The 16,181-nt window shown below is 48.0% G+C and overlaps 1 protein-coding gene across 3 annotated transcripts in view; it reads left to right on the forward strand.

Moving 5' to 3' along the window:
• DENND1A (DENN domain containing 1A) overlaps positions 1–16,181 on the forward strand; it is a 1,620,172-nt gene that overhangs the window by 452,553 nt on the left and 1,151,438 nt on the right. For all 3 annotated transcript variants that reach the window (XM_029611167.1, XM_029611164.1, XM_029611165.1), the window contains exon 5: positions 302–421. In XM_029611167.1, the coding sequence (XP_029467027.1) occupies positions 302–421 (120 nt within the window). The remainder of the gene's footprint in view (positions 1–301; positions 422–16,181) is intronic.

Below are 16,181 nucleotides of genomic sequence, written 5' to 3' on the forward strand. Positions count from 1 at the left end.
GGGGGGGGCGGTGGAGTTTACTACATGGTTTGGTAACTAACTAATCTTTTCATTAATGTAACTTTGTAAACGTATTTAGGTATTATGCAACCTCCCTACCCCCCCAAGGAAAAGGAACATCTCGCCTTAGCTATTATAAAAGACAAAAATAAAATTTTGTTTTCTTTAAAAGTTCATTGCTGAAAGTCCACATTACTGAGGACATTATTGTTGGTTCAATGACTTCATTTGATTACAAACTTGTTATCATTTAGCTAGTTTAAAAATAAGTTTTCCTTTGTTCTTTTTTTTTCACTTTTAGTCTTGCAGCTAGCCAAGTTGGCCAGAACTTTACATTTGTGCTCACTGACATTGACAGCAAACAGAGATTTGGTTTCTGTCGCTTATCTTCTGGGGCTAAGAATTGCTTCTGTATCTTAAGGTAAGACAGAATGTGGTAGAGCTAGCTCTGGGAATGCATGTCAGCTTTGGCTTTGCTATAATTAAAAAATTCTAACTGTAAGCATTGTTTTCTGGTCTGCTCCCAAAAGGTCACTGCATTGTTGGAGAAATTGTTTTTATGATTTGGGTTCTTCATCAGATTTTTAAAAGTTTGTCCTATCAAAAAATCAACAGGAAGCTTAAATGAGGATATCAGCAGTACTGTTTGCTTTCACTGTTTAAATTTGTTTGGACATTTGTATATTTGTTTTCTCTGAAGGCAAGCAAGTCACCGAAGTCACAGAAGCAGGTCACATGCCTGTGTTTGGTATTGAATGGACATCTCTTCCAGAGCTTTCTGGAAAGTCCTAAAGGTCTTTACTATGCATGCATGGGAAGGGAGCGCTACTGCGGCTCCCTTCGATTTATTTTCCTCCACCAGACGAAAGCTCAAATGTTAGACATTTGAGATTGCGTGGCCCTAGTTTTTCATGGATTTTTTTGCTTTTTTCATTTAATAAAACCAATCTCTTGCCTGCCTTCCCTTGTACATTTTAGGAAGTTTTTTTTTTGGCAATTAAATTTCCTTTTCTTTTTCTTCACACTGCAAGTTGACATGAGAAAGAGAGTTTTTTTTTTTTCATTCCCTGTCGCAAGTGCTTAGCAGTCAGTTTTGGCTGTTTTTCAAGTTCTCTTCTGTCATCTAATTTAGTGCTTCTCACCTGGTGTGCCTTCAGTCCTGATCAGGTGTGCCACGGAAAATTCACTGCTGCCTGATGCTCAGATCTAGGTCAGCACCTGGGCTCTGCTCTCAGTACCTTGCAGTAGCAAGAGACACCAGCAGTGGCTGTTAAACATGTAGGAGCTTCTTTCTGAGATCATGTGTACTCATGCATACCTCTTCTTCCTAGCTACAGCATGAATTTTGGAGTGTGGTAGTTAATAGGCAGCATACAGGGCTCAGGTAGCTGGGTCTCGCTTTGTGCAGCACACACATTGTACACAGCCGTACCTAATCTTCCTTGCCCTGAGCCTCCTCCTTTGAGTCTTTCCTTATTCCCAGGCTGAGTGAGAGAGGAGTGTGTGTATTGAGTACCAGATGGACTGACTGGGTTGAGAGCTGCAGCAGTGAAGCTGTTACGCGTGCTGCCCATGGCATCCCCGCGGCGCGGCCCTTTCCCCTTTTCAGACAGACTCCAGCTCCTGGTTCCTCTTCACTGGTGGCGGTGGGCCGCCAGCTCTGACCTCGGGTTCCCTCCAGTGCCTCTGGCCCTGCCACGCTACCCAGTGTTGCCAGCTAAGATGTCCCTGTTTGTTGGACTTCTCTGTGTGGCCCACGGAGAGACGCCATCAGCGCCGCGCCCATCACTAGTTCTTTTAAAGGGCCCACGGCGGGAACCTGGCCGCAGACCTGGATGCTGACGTCAGACTCTTCAGCGTATAAAAGCTCAGGTCTCTCTCCATAGTGTTGCCTTTGCAACAGGTCTCCTTGTATTCCGAGTACTCGTTGTTGATCTGAGAATCATCCTTCATTGTGTTTCTGTTTCCCTGTGGTTTCCGATTCCTGTTCTTCTTGTTCGTCTATGTGTTGGACTGACTCTTTGGATTTGACCACCGCTACGCCAGTCTACTCTTCAGCTTCTCTCCAGCCCTGGACCTTTGCTATGTCTGACTACTCTTCAGCCTCTCCCCAGCCCTGGACCTCCGCTACGCCTGACTACTCTTCAGCTTCTCTCCAGCCCCGGACCTCCGCTACATCTGACTACTCTTCAGCTTCTTCCAGCCCCGGACCTCCGCTCTGCCTGACCACGTCTGCCTTCTCCGTGCCCTGGCCATTGCTTTGCCTGACCACGCCTGCCTTCTCCATGTCTTGACCCTTGCCTTTGAATGACTACACTACAGACTTTCCTGTATCCAGAGTTCTACGTTGCTTGCCACAACTTCCACTTGCTGGCTCTGATCCTCGCCTGTCAATGACGCCTCCTTTCGCCTATCCTCTTGACGTGGACTTACAGGGCTTAGGCCTTCCTTTGCTTGAGTGCCTCCAGTTACTCATTGTTCCTTTGGCGCCTGAGTTCCAGTAATGAATCCTGTCCAGGATAGGACTACGCCATCTATCGGCTGCTGTCTCTGGGCTGAATCACCTTCCATCTCTAGTTAACCTCGAGGCCCACCTAAGTCCTGCCGGCCCCGGCACCCAAAGGCTCAACCTGAGGGGAACGAGGGCTGGTATAGGTGAAGCTCCCAGCGGCCTCTAGCTTCAGCCCACTCCACCTGCTGATGGTGGGGAACTGTAGGTCCTTGCCTATGGGTTGCGTCAACCCCACCTCAGCCCAAGGGTCCACCTCCGATGCAACAGATGGAGCTCTGGCAGCCATTTGCTGCAGCTAAGGTAACTATAATGGATATTAAGGAAAATTATAATTTTCTAAGTAAAATTAACTTATTTTCCTAGTGTTTAGAGAGATGGACTCAGAATCAGTGGTTTATGCTCCCCTGCCAGCACGTGGAAACGGAGCAAGGTGATGTCACAGTATTTTTAGTCCTGCAGTGACCCCCCCAGTCTGCCAATATTATCCGTCTTCAGCAAATGGTGGATACGCATCTCCCTATGGGGATTGCTTTGAGTTTTTGGAAGGAGAAATTTGAAATCTAAATTGAGGAAAAGAAAGCCCTGTTCTCCTGCTGTGAAACCAAAAGGCCCCTTCCCAATTTGAGAATTCCTGAGGTGATTTCTGTGTTACCTCAGAGCTGTGCCTTGGTTTGGTAGCTGGGTTTCCCAGCATGGACTTAGCTGCTAGTTCAGTTGAAAGGCAGTGGGTGCAGGAGGTGGGGTGCAGCGGTGACAGCAGATGCTCTCTCCCCTTGCAACTGGAGACTGTCTTTGTACTCAGCCAGTAAGTGCTGAGCTCAGATAAGGTTTAAAAAAAAATAGAGAAGTTTTATCTGTGAAATAGAGATGTTAGAGGGGTTTCAGGACTTCCTCTGGTCTCTGTGCTTGGTGCACTGTCTTGACATTCGTTCCCACTCCCATTGGGGCTGGAGAACTGGGCAGCCTGGCGGGTTGAACGGCTCCCGGTGGGCTATGCCCCGCAGTTAGCCTTTTTTCTTGCATGCCGCGTGGTAGGCCGCAGCGGTGTTTTTCGCTCACTCCTGTGTGTGCTCTGCTGCCCTCTACAGGTCTTCGGTGGGTGCGCAGTGCATCAGCTCTGCGCACACGTGCACTTGATTTTTGGCAAGCCTTTTATGTTCACAAGTTTTAAACTGCTCACACGCTTAGCTTGGCACACAACTTGTGTTTGCGCCTTCCGCGCTTCCTTCTGTGGTGTTTATTTTTTGTGCGCATAGCCTTTTTGAGCATGAGCCGTTCAGACACACATTTACCGCTGCGATGGCGCCGGTAAACAAGAAACCTAAGCATCTTCCTATTTGTGTTGCCTGTGATATTAGGGCTTCTAAGCCTGACCTGGCTTGTAACCTGTGTCAGCGCTGCTCAGATAGGGAGAGTTGTTTTCCTTGGATTTTGCTAAGCCTGGCTCTTCCCATTCCGATAAAGGGTTGGTTACGGCCTTGACTGGAGGGATACCAGACCATGGTTCTCCCTTGACTGGCTCCTCTGCAGGTGAGGGCAGTTCTCTGGGACCAGCTCCTGTTCCTTCTGGGCTTGGTCTGGATCCAGCTGCTTTTTTTTTGGGTGGAATTTTTTCAAGGCTTACAAGCTTTTCTTCATGCGCAGTCCTCTGCTTCACCCATTACTGTCCTCAGCCGGTGGCTCCTTCTTTTTCCAGTCCTATACTTAAGCACCGGAGCTCGCCTTGACTCCTTATGGGTGTTCCCTGCAGGAATCCAGATGGCACTGATGATGAGTTTGATTCTGATTCCCTGAAAGATGGGGAAATTCCTCCAGGACTAGAACTGTATCGAGCCATGTTGCAGTTCTTTCATAGAGATGAACAGCCGGCACTGATTTCCCAGACTTTGAAATAGCTGGGTGTCCCTGGTTTGGATGCCATGTCTGAGCTGAGGAGGAATCCTTTTATTTTTTCCTCATGATGGATGCCATTCAGGAATTGATTGATCTGGAATGGGACTGTGGTGCCGTTCGTTTGCCTTCCAGGGCTGGCAGGGTTTAGGCATGCTGCAGAGGTCTGATGTGCTTGAGACCAGGGAGGAAGGGAAGGTGGTTGTTGATATTGTAATATGGGGAAGGGCTGATCCATTTCTCTTTCCTAAAACATGCCAAAAATAAGAACTACACATTGCACCATTATTTGAGTTGGATAAATTAACTGTGACTTTGTGCACTTGAGGCTCATTTGTCTTGCATCATCACCCCCTCTCCTTTCCCCTTGAGGGGTGGTAGTGTCAGAGAGCAACACTCTACAGACTTCGCAAGTAAAAGTGGGGCCTACGCAAATAGCAAGGCCTCATAGTAGCATGTATGAAGAGCCCATTATTGGCCCTGCACTAGCTGCACAACTTTGTACCCTCAGTGTGTGTGGGCTATGTTCTCACAGGACAAGCAGGATGGTAGTCCTCACATATGGGTGACATCACAGGATGGAGTCCAATCATGGAACACTTTTGTCAAAGTTTCTAGAACTTTGACTGGCAAGTATTGGGCATGCCCAGCATGGCACTAACCCTGCAGCCAGCAGGGGCCCCCCTTCAGTCTTCTTTTTTCTGCGCAGCAGTAGGCACGCGGTTAAGGAGCTCTGCAGAGATTCCTGACAGGAATTTTCCTCGCGGAATTACGGAAAACTTTCTTACCCCACAGGGGTCCCTCCTTCAACTTTTTCAAGCCTCGGTACTCTGGTAAGTTTTTTACCTGTTTTCGGTCGATTCCCGTTGAGTTTGGCCCTCGCGGCCTACTGGCCATCGACCGTACCGCGGCTCAATTTTTCAAGGCCATGGCATCGGGGTTCTGTCGGTGCCCAGATATTAACCGTACCATGTCCATAACAGACCCTCATAAGGTCTGTGTAATGTGTCTCTGATGTGAGCACGATGTTCTGACCTGCACCAAATGTGCCCTAATGACACCAAAAGGTCGCAAGGCCAGAATGGAGAAGATGGAACTTCTCTTCCGTGCTCAAACTCCGCCGTCTATTGCATCGGCGTCGCCAGAACCGGCACCGTCCACTTCACGCCAGTATCGACCACCGCCGGTGACTGTCCGGCATCGACAATTTCTCGGCCTTCAACTCCCTCTACTCCCCCTCAGGAATGAGGGGATCGTAGAGACAGACATCGCCATCGACATCGGAAGTCTCGGACCATCGAGCGTGCAAAATCATCAACCTCGCCATCGTCCGAGCCGCCATCGAATAAACCCCATCCACAAAAGGCACCGACCTTTTCTGTGACCTGGCTACCGAGGCAACCCTTACCCGGGCGGGTATTGGGAGCTGCAACTCCACCTTTAACGGTGGTCCCTCCGGCTATGCCTCTGCCTCCTTCTCCCCTTCCGGAGCTGGGGCTGATTGCTCCAGGTCTCCGTGAAGAACTGGACTGACACCGGTGCCGATCGTGGAGCCGACCACCGACCCAATTCCGGCAGCGTTGGCCCCACTGCTCTTGAGGATGGAAGCGCTTATTGCCGCTTTTTCACCGATGGATCCCTGGTCACCGATGGCTCCGGTGCCCTCTCCTCTTACTATGTCATCGGGAGGAGAAACACCGTTCTGCATCCCTCCACCTGGAGACTTACCGATGCCTCAGCCATCGATGCCAATGAGTCTGACACCACCGATCCATCCATCGATGCCTGCACCGGTACCTTCGATGCCTTCATCAGTGCCTCCAGTTCTTCCTTCGATTCCTTCAGAGCCTAGACCTGGACCTTCAGGAATTCCGCCCCATCCCCCTCTGGTTCCTAGAGGGTCAGGTGCTGATCCTAATGATACCTGGACTGATGATTCTTCACCAGACACCGATGACTTGCCTTCACCACCTTCTCCTACTGAAAGCAGGAAGCGTTCTCCTCCAGAGGACCTTTCCTTCATAAATTTTGTGAAGGAGATTTCTGAATTGGTTCCCTTCCAATTGCAGACCGAACAAGATGACTGGCATCAAATGATGCGGCTGTTGCAATTCCTGGATGCTCCAAAGGAAATAACCTCCATCCCTATTCACCAGGTTCTTCTGGATCTCCTCAAAAAGAAATGGGAACACCGTGGCTCTGTTGCTCCAGTCAACAGGAAGGCTGACACCACTTATTTGGTACAGTCAGCCCCAGGTTTTCAAAAACCTCAATTGGATCACCAATCTGTGGTTGTAGAATCAGCCCAAAAGAAGGCAAGGAGATTGAAACCCCCCTCTTCTTTTCCCCCAGGCAAGGAGCAGAAATTTCTAGATGCGATTGGTCACTGTGTCTTCCAGGGCTCAATGCTCATCTCCCAAATTGCCTCTTATCAGCTCTATATGACCCAATACAACAGGGTCTTATTTAAGCAGATACAAGAATTGACAGACTCCCTGCCTCAACAGTTCCAAGATCAACTTCAAACCCTAGTGAACAAGGTTTTTGAGGCAGGCACGCATGAGATAAGATCATCTTACCCTGGTAGCAGTGTCAAAGATTTCTTATCTGCAGCTGCTATTTCGGCAAGAAGATGGTCCTGGCTCAAGTCTTTGGACCTTAGCCCTGAAGTACAGGACAGATTATCTGACCTGCCCTGTGTAGGAGACAATCTGTTTGGCGAGCAGATTCAACGTACGGTGGCGGAACTCAATGACCATCATGAGACCCTGAGACAGCTCTCTCTGATGCCTTCTGAGTATTCCTCAAAGCAGCCTCTCTGAAAGGACACTAAGAAGTCATTCTTCCGTCCGAAGAAATCCTACCCACCACCATCTAGAGCTCGTTCTATGAGAGCTTTCCAAAAAACCCAGTCTCGTCAACTACGAAAACAAAAGCCTCAAGCAGCTCCTCAGCCGGGCCCTGCTTCCGGTTTTTGATTCCTGCATAGGGAGCAGCAGCCAGCTTCCACTGCCACAGATACCAGTGGGAGGTCGATTGTGCGATTTCAACAACAGGTGGCACTCAAACACCCAGGACCAGTGGGTCCTGGCGATAATCACTCAAGGTTATCATCTGAACTTTCTCTCCATTCCACCGGACTCCCCACCTCTACCGACGTGGAGATCATCCGACCACTCTATCCTCCTGGAACAGGAGGTCTCCCTCCTCCTCCAGGCCAAGGCAATAGAACCAGTACCCTACTCTCAGCACGGCCTAGGGTTCTGTTCCCGGTACTTTCTAATCCCCAAATAATCGGGAGGCGTTCGTCCAATTCTGGACCTACGTACCCTCAACAAGTACCTCCATCGAGAAAAGTTCAAAATGGTAACCTTGGGCTCTCTTCTTCCTCTTTTGCAAAGAGGAGACTGGCTCTGCTCTCTAGCCCTCCAGGACGCATACACACATATTGCGATAACTCCATCTCATCGCAGACACCTGAGATTTCTGGTAGGTCCCAAGCACTATCAATACCGAGTGCTTCCATTTGGCCTCGCGTCTGCACCACGAGTCTTCACAAAATGCTTCATTGTAGTTGCAGCCTTCCTCAGCACTCAAGGTGTTCACGTCTACCCCTATCTAGATGATTGGTTGATCAGGGCTCCCAGTCAGCAAACTGCTCTGTCGTCCCTACATCTTACCCTACATACTCTGATTTCGCTAGGATTTCTTGTCAACTATGACAAATCCTACTTAGTTCCATCTCAAACCTTATCATTCATAGGGGCAGACCTGGACACCTTGCAAGGAAAAGCTTTTCTGCCTTGACAGCGAGCTCTCACTCTTGTCTGTCTCACACACCAGCTACAGTCTCAGCACCGCACGACTGCACGCCACTTCCTCTTCCTGCTGGGACACATGGCGTCCTCAGTTCAGGTTACCCCAGTGGTCCGCTTGGCCATGAGAGTCATGCAGTGGACTCTAAGGTCACAATGGACTCAATCCATTCAGCCCCTGTCTACCATTGTCCACGTCACTGACTCACTCCGTCAGTCTCTACTTGGTGGAAAAATCACATCAATCTCCGCCAATGCTTGCCCTTCCAGGCTCCAGACCCTCAAATAATTCTCACCACCGATGCTTCCAACCTTGGCTGGGGAACCCATGTGGCCGAACTGCAGACACAAGGATCTTCGTCTCCAGAGGAAGCCAAACACCAAATAAATTTCCTGGAGCTTCGAGCAATCAGAATTGCTCTCAGGGTATTTCAGGATTGCCTGTCCAGTCAAGTCATCCTGATTCAGACGGACAACCAGGTGGCCATGTGGTACATCAACAATCAGGGAGGGAAGGGCTCCTACCTCCTGTGTCAGGAAGCTGCATGGATATGGGCGGAGGCCCTCTCCCACTCGATGTACCTCAGGGCCACCTACTTGCTGGGAGTGGACAATGTGTTGGCAGACAAGCTGAGTCGCACCTTTCAGCCGCATGAGTGGTCTCTCAACCCCTCAGTGGTGGACTCGATCTTCCAACAATGGGGTTACCCTCATATAGATCTCTTTGCAACATTTCAAAACCGCAAAGTAGCGAACCTTTGCTCTCTCACTCGCAGCTAACACTCTCAGCCAAGAGATGTGTTCTCCCTCTCATGGGCGACCGGTCTCCTATATGCATTCCGTCCACTTCCACTTCTCTCAAAGACTTTCGTGAAGTTACGTCAGGACATGGGAACCATGATTCTGATAGCACCTCACTTGCCGCGCCAAGTGTGGTTTCCAATACTTCAGGATCTCTCCATTCGCAGGCACATTTCCTTGGGAAAGGACCCGCTTCCGATCACTCAAAACGACGGGTGCCTAGGCCACCCCAATCTTCAAGCCTTGACTGCCTGGATGTTGAAAGGTTAATTCTTCAGCCACTTAACCTTTCAGAATCAGTTTCCCGTGTCCTGATTGCTTCGCTGAAGCCTTCCATGAGAAAATCCTTCCTTTACAAATGGAACAGGTTTAATTCATGGTGCTCTTCTCAATCCCTTGACCCCTTTACCTGCCGCGAGTTCCCGGGGTGGGGGTGGGGGGAAGAGAGAGAGTGAATGAGCGAGCAAACACACATGCTTGCTCGCTCATTCACTCTCTCTCTCCCCCACCCCGGGAACTCACGGCAGCAGCAGCCTCCTCCCAACGCTAACCTCTTCATTTTCATCCCTCGCGGAGGCGGAGTCCCATCGGCCACGGATGAAGCTCTTCATTTTCCTCCGAGCCGCGCTGCAGTCTTCTTTTCTTCGGGCTGATGCCGAGCGCACTAGCGTGGCCTCTTCTTGCCGCGCAGGCACCCGATACTCTCCACTTCCTCTTCCGGGCCGTGGGGGGGGGGGGCGGGCGTGTGTGTGTGTGTGTGTGTGAGAGATTGCATGTATGTGAATGATTGAGAGCCTTACATGTGAAAGAGAGTATGTCTGTGATTGAGAGCCTGCCTGTGAGAGAGAGAGAGCATGAATGTAAGTTTACCATTGGGAACCTGTATGTGTAAGTTTGTGATTGAAAACCTGTTTGTGTGAAAGAGTATGTGTGTATGATTGAGATCCTTTGTGTGTGAGAGAAATCATGTGTATGTATGATTAAGAGCCTGTGGGGTAGATTTTAAAAGAAGCGCGATCAGCCTACTTTTGCTTGCGCATCAGACTCAAGCAAAAGTACGCTGGATTTTAGTAGATACGCGCGGAGCCGCGCGTATCCACTAAAATCCTGGATCGGCGCGCGCAAGGCTATCGATTTTGTATGGCCTGCGCGCGCCGAGCCGCGCTGCCTCCCCCCGTTCCCTCCAAGGCCGCTCCGAAATCGGAGCGGCCTCGGAGGGAACTTTCCTTTGCCCTCCCCTCACCTTCCCCTCCCTTCCCCTACCTAACCCACCCGCCCGGCCCTGTCTACACCCCCCCCCTTACCTTTGTCGGGGGATTTACGCCTCCCGGAGGGAGACGTAAATCCCCGCGCGCCAGCGGGCCTGCTGCGCGCCGGGCCGCGACCTGGGGGCGGGTACGGAGGGCGCGGCCACGCCCCCGGGCCGTAGCCACGCCCCGCACCCGCCCCCAAAACGCTGCCGACACGCCCCCGGAACGCCGCGACGACCGGGCCCCGCCCCCCCCGACACGCCCCCGACACGCCCCCTCCGAGAACCCCGGGACTTACGCGAGTCCCGGGGCTCTGCGCGCGCCGGGAGGCCTATGTAAAATAGGCTTCCCGGCGCGCAGGGCCCTGCTCGCCTAAATCCGCCCGGTTTTGGGCGGATTTAGGCGAGCAGGGCTCTGAAAATCTACCCCTGTGTGTATAAGTAAGAGAGAGATCATGTGTGTCTGTGTGTGATTGAGAGCTGGTTTAGGTGATGGAGCTTGTGAGTATGTGATTGAGAGCCTGTGTTTAAATGAGAGAGAGAGACCATGTTGTGTCTGTGTGTGATTGAGAGCTGATTTAGGTGAGGGAGCATGTGAGTATGTGATTGAGAGCCTGTGTGTAAATGAGAGAAAGAGAGGACATGTTTGTAAGCATGTGAATGAGAGTCTGTGTGTGAGAGAAAAAGACAGCATGTATTTATGTGATTGAAAAGATAGACAGCATGTGTGTAAATGTGTAATTAAGAGCCTATATAAGTGAGAGAGAAAAAACATGTGTATATGTGAGTACTGAGAGCATGTGTGTATAGGTGTGTCATTGAGAGCCAATGTGAGAGAGAGCGCTGGTATGTGACTGACAGAGGAGAAAGTTCCAAGCAAACCACCCCACCTCCTGCTAATTCAGAACAATCTCAGGACACCTGGATATCAAACGTTCCCAGGTATGCAGAGCAAAAAAATTTTTGTATCCTTATTATTTTTCATTACTGGGTCTTTGTGTCTGCTATTTTGAAATATTTTGTTGGTATCTGGAAATGTTTTATATGAGTTTTTAATTATTGGATATTCCACTCATCAGCTGTTTCGAAATATGTTCTTTTTGTTAGTACAGTTTTACTGCTGATGATTTTATATTTCTTGATTTGTTTTATAAGGATGGGTGATGTTTCTTTTTTCCTTTGTTACACTGCATACAGAGACTCTGGCTTGTTGCAGTTTCCAATTCATTTTTTTCTGCATGCTTCTTGTTATGCGTTTTGGTCTCTTTATTCGGTGTTAGGTGAGGGACAGCACGTGGTTCAGGTGAGGTTTTCTGCTGGCGTGTAGTTTCTGTGTTGGACTCTATAGCAGCCTGACTTGGTCCTTTTTCCTAATAGGAGATGTATTGGTGTCTTAAGGCCTGGTGTAATATTTTCAGAGACTTATTGTACTTTAAAAGTGTGATCTTACATAAAATGCACACATTTACTTGTATTTAGTTTTAAACATATTGTATGGCTCTTATGGAATTACATTTTAAAATATGTGGCGTTTATGGCTTTCTCAGCCAAAAAGGTTCCTGACCCCTGCCCTAGAGGAAAGATGCGATAGGGGAGATATGACAGAGAAATTTAAACATCTCAAAGATTTCTATGCACAGGAAGTGAACCTCTTTCAATGGAAAGGAGGCTCTAGAATGAGGGTTCATGGGATGAGGGTAAAGGTAGGTATACTGAGGAGTAATCTTCGGAAATATTTCTTTGCAGAGAGGGTAGTGGTTGCATGGATCATCCTCCTAATGGAAGTAATGGAGACAAAAATGGTATCTGAATTCAAGAATGCATAGGATAAATGCCGGAGATATCTGAGATGGGAGTTGTAAAGCTAAATTAATTGGGTGGATAGGCAGACTAGATAGGCCATAGTCTTTTTCTGCTGTCATGTTTCTCTGTGTTTCTATTTAATCTAAAATTCTTTGGACTTTGCATACAATAAATGTTCTAATAATTAAATATTGTAGCACCGACTATTCAGGGTTAAATACTCCTCTCCATCCTTTACTAATGAGGAAGGTTGATGCTTTGCTGTACCCTCTGACATATATGCTTCTGTTGGAAGGGCAAACAGATCGTCGCAACAACTTCCTTATTTCTTTGTTTCAAATAACAATAGAAAAGTTGAGATTTTGTCATCCTTAATAGCCACTTCTGGAGCTAATATCCTAAAGAGGTTCTACATAGAATGATTAAGGGAGTCTGCCATCTCATTACGTAATTCCAGTACTTTGTGGTCCCTTGCAGTAGCTCAGCCACAAGGGGACACTTTGGGAAACAACTTCAAAAAGACACTACTTCCTATGGCTCCCTTTTCTTTGCACTCACGTGGCCACTGCCTTATTCACCATGCCCTTTTAAAATCAATGCCAAACCCATGACCTCCTAAAGCATCTTTATATAATTCAAGATCCATACTAATTTAAAATTTCTTTTATCCCGTGCCCTCCAAGGTTCGGGGTGGGTTACATAGCATACATACACATTTAAAATATAAAATAAAATAAGATGAACAAACTATGTTTAAAACATACACTGATTCAACCATGAATCAAACAAAAAGTTAATGCATTGCAATCAATGTTCAATTGAAAATGGGAAAGTGTTGCGATCAAAGAACAATAATGCTGTTCTTAGTAAATAAATACGTTTTCACAGATTTCTTGAAATCTCTGGGATTGTAGATGGAATGTATTTCTAATGGTATTGAGTTCCAGATGCAAGAACTGACAATACAGAAGGCTGTTTTATGTGTATATTTTGCAGCTGGGTCAGCAAGTAGAAATTGATTTGCTGATCTAAGATTTCTAGATAGTGTGTATAAATGTAGAACTGAGCTTATCCAAGGACTAGAAACATTGTATAGAAGATTGTGGGCTACTGTCAAAATTTTGTAAACGATCTGCCATTTTATAGGTAACCAGTATAAGGATTCAAGTATTAGAGTATATGTTCATTATGCTGGGTGTTAGTCAAGAGTCTGGCTGCAGAGTTTTGTATCAGTTATAGAGATTGGAGCATGGATTCTGGGAGACTGATGTAAAGAGAATTGCAGTAGTCAACATTGTTAAAATTAGGGCTTGTCTGAAAGTCGTCCTTCCTCCTCAATACTAGATATTGGGGAGGAGGGATGACCATGCTGATACTTAAACTCTGTGAGGAATGTCTGCCGAATTGCCATGTCTGTCTAAAGTGTCCCATACAACTTGATACACTATTGGCCTGAGACACTCTGACCATGGACAGTGTGAGCTAATGCAGAATTATGTAGGATCATATGACAGCTGAATGTCAGGCTCTTGTTTAATAAACACATTTGCCTGAGGTTAGCTAATTTTGCCCAGTTTGTCTTTCTTACTAAAGAGGCTAAGTGGTGAAGCTTATCATGCTCTTGAAATCTAATTCAATACATGTTATGGGAAATTTTCTAGCATGGGGATAAATGGATTCAGGACCAGTGGGTTATGCACCTCTACCAGAAGATGGAGACGGAGCAAACTGACATACCTCAATTCTGATATTGTATATGACATGATATTTAGTTCTGAGTTACTCTTGCCTCTGGCTCTTCCTCCTCCCAGTTCGAATACCCCTGTTTTATTGTAACTTTTCGCTATATTTGTTTATGTTAACGTTATTGCCCCATTGTTCCATGTAAACCGATATGATCTGTATCATGAATGTCGGTATAAAAAAAAGCATTAAAATAAATAAATAATAACTAAATATATAGTCCTGCAATGACACCAGCCTGTCGGTATTCTCCATCTCCAGCAGATGGTGGACATGCATCTCCCTACTGGGATTGCTTCAGATTTTATAAGGAGAATTACAAAAAAAAAAAAAAAAGAATTCATTGCCCCGCTTTCCTGCGGTGATACCAAATGGTCCTTTCCTCAGTTGAGAATTTCTGAGCTGATTTCCATGATACCTCAGATGTGTGCCTTGCTCTAGTAGCTGGTTTTTCAGCCAGTGTGGACTTAGCTGATTGCACAGCTTAAAGGCAGCGGGTGCAGGAAGCCGAGCGTGGTGGTGACGGCAGAAGCCCTCTCCTTCCGCAGCCGGAGACTGTCTTTTACTTAGCCTGGAAGGGCTGAGCTCAGGTAAGCTTAAAAAAATAAAAGAAAAAGAAAGTTACCTTACAGAGACAGTGAGGAAGGGTTGTTCGGGAATTCCCCTTCCCTGGTCTCCGAGTGCCGTTCTGACATTCATCCCACCCCAATGGAGGTTCAGGGATGGGGGGGGGGGGGGGGGGGGCAGCCTGGCTGATTGAGCAACCTATTTTGGCTAGGCACCGCTCTGAGACTTTTCCACTGCGTGCTGCGTGGTAGGCCATACCAGTGTTTTTGTGCGCTTTTACTTACGCATTCGGCTGCCCTCTATCGGACGTACAATCAGCCTGTGCATCCCAGTGTGCATCTAGGTTGCGTGTCCAGGTTTTGGACGCTTAGTTGAGTTGGCTTGGGCATCCAGGTTAGGCGGCATCCGGTTTGGACGCATGGTTTTTCCTGTGCACACAATTCGGCCCGATTTTAAAAGGGCTACAAGCGTAAAAGCGGGGGTTTACACATGTGGCCAGGCCTTGTGCGTGCCGCCCGCCTTTTTGGAAGAGCCTGGTCACACGCGTAAACCACGTTACGTACCTAAGTGCTGGGTGTCTCCAAAGGGGTGTGCCAGGAGGCAAGGATGGGCGGGGGGCGGGCCGGGATAGTGCCATTGGACACTGTCCCAGGGAAGCGTGCACTGGCAGCTGGCCGGCGCGCGGAGATTACTTCTGCTCCCTAGGAGCAGTAAGTAATCGAACAAAAAAAAGGTAAGTAGCTATACAGGGGCAGATTTTAAAACCTGCACATGGGTGCAGATTTGTTTGCGCAACCCGGCGCAAACAAATCTATGCCAGATTTTATAATATGCGCGCGCTGCCATGCGCATGTTATAAAATCCAGGGTCGGCACGCTCAAGGGGGTGCACAATTGTGCAACTTGCGCGTGCCGAGCCGCGCAGGCTGCCTCCATTCCCTCCAAGTCCGCTCCGAAATCGGAGCGGCCTCGGAGGGAACTTTTCTACCACTCCCGCCCAGCTTTCCCTCCCTTCCCCTATCTAACCCACCCCCCAGCCCTAACTAGATCCCCCCTACCTTTGTTTCAGAAGTTACACCTGCCCGAGGCAGGCGTAACTTGCGCGAGCCGGCATGCCATCCCCCGGCACAGGCTGCTGTGCTGGAGGACTCTGGATCACTCCCGGACTGCCACCACGCCCCGGATCCGCCCCTTTTTAAAAAACAATTTATACATTTATTAAATTTAAACGCTTAGTAGTATAACAAACGTAGTGAACAAACATTCATGTTAGGTGAGTACAGACATAAGATCAACATCATTACATAAGCAAAAATATTGACATGTCACCAAGATATCAAACGTATCTGTATAACCCCCTGATCCCCCCCTACCCCCAACCCTCCCCCTTTCCCCCCGGATGGATACAAGGTAAGAAAAAGTAACGGAATATGAAACATTTGAGGATGAAAAATCTCAATTATGTGTAATACTCATTTAGCTACAGTAAGGTGGGTATGGTACAACCAATATCAGAGACAGATAACATTAACCTGTTAACCAGTTCTCAAGAGTAATAATCTGCAACGGATAGCTCAAGATGAATTAATGATCTAGACATTTGTCCTTTCTTCCACAGCGGGCAAGGAAATCAGTGACCACTTTTCATATTTCTCCCATGTTTTACTGAATTTAATAGTGGTTTTGTGCTTGTGTGCTGTAATTTTGCCAAGGGTATGCATCATTTTAACTTGTGTATGCACATCTTGTAAGGTCGGGACCTTAGTGTCCTTCCAATTGCGTGCGATGGCACACCTTGTGGC

This window comes from Rhinatrema bivittatum, chromosome 8, assembly GCF_901001135.1.
Source record: "Rhinatrema bivittatum chromosome 8, aRhiBiv1.1, whole genome shotgun sequence".
Classification (NCBI taxonomy): Eukaryota; Metazoa; Chordata; class Amphibia; order Gymnophiona; family Rhinatrematidae; genus Rhinatrema; species Rhinatrema bivittatum.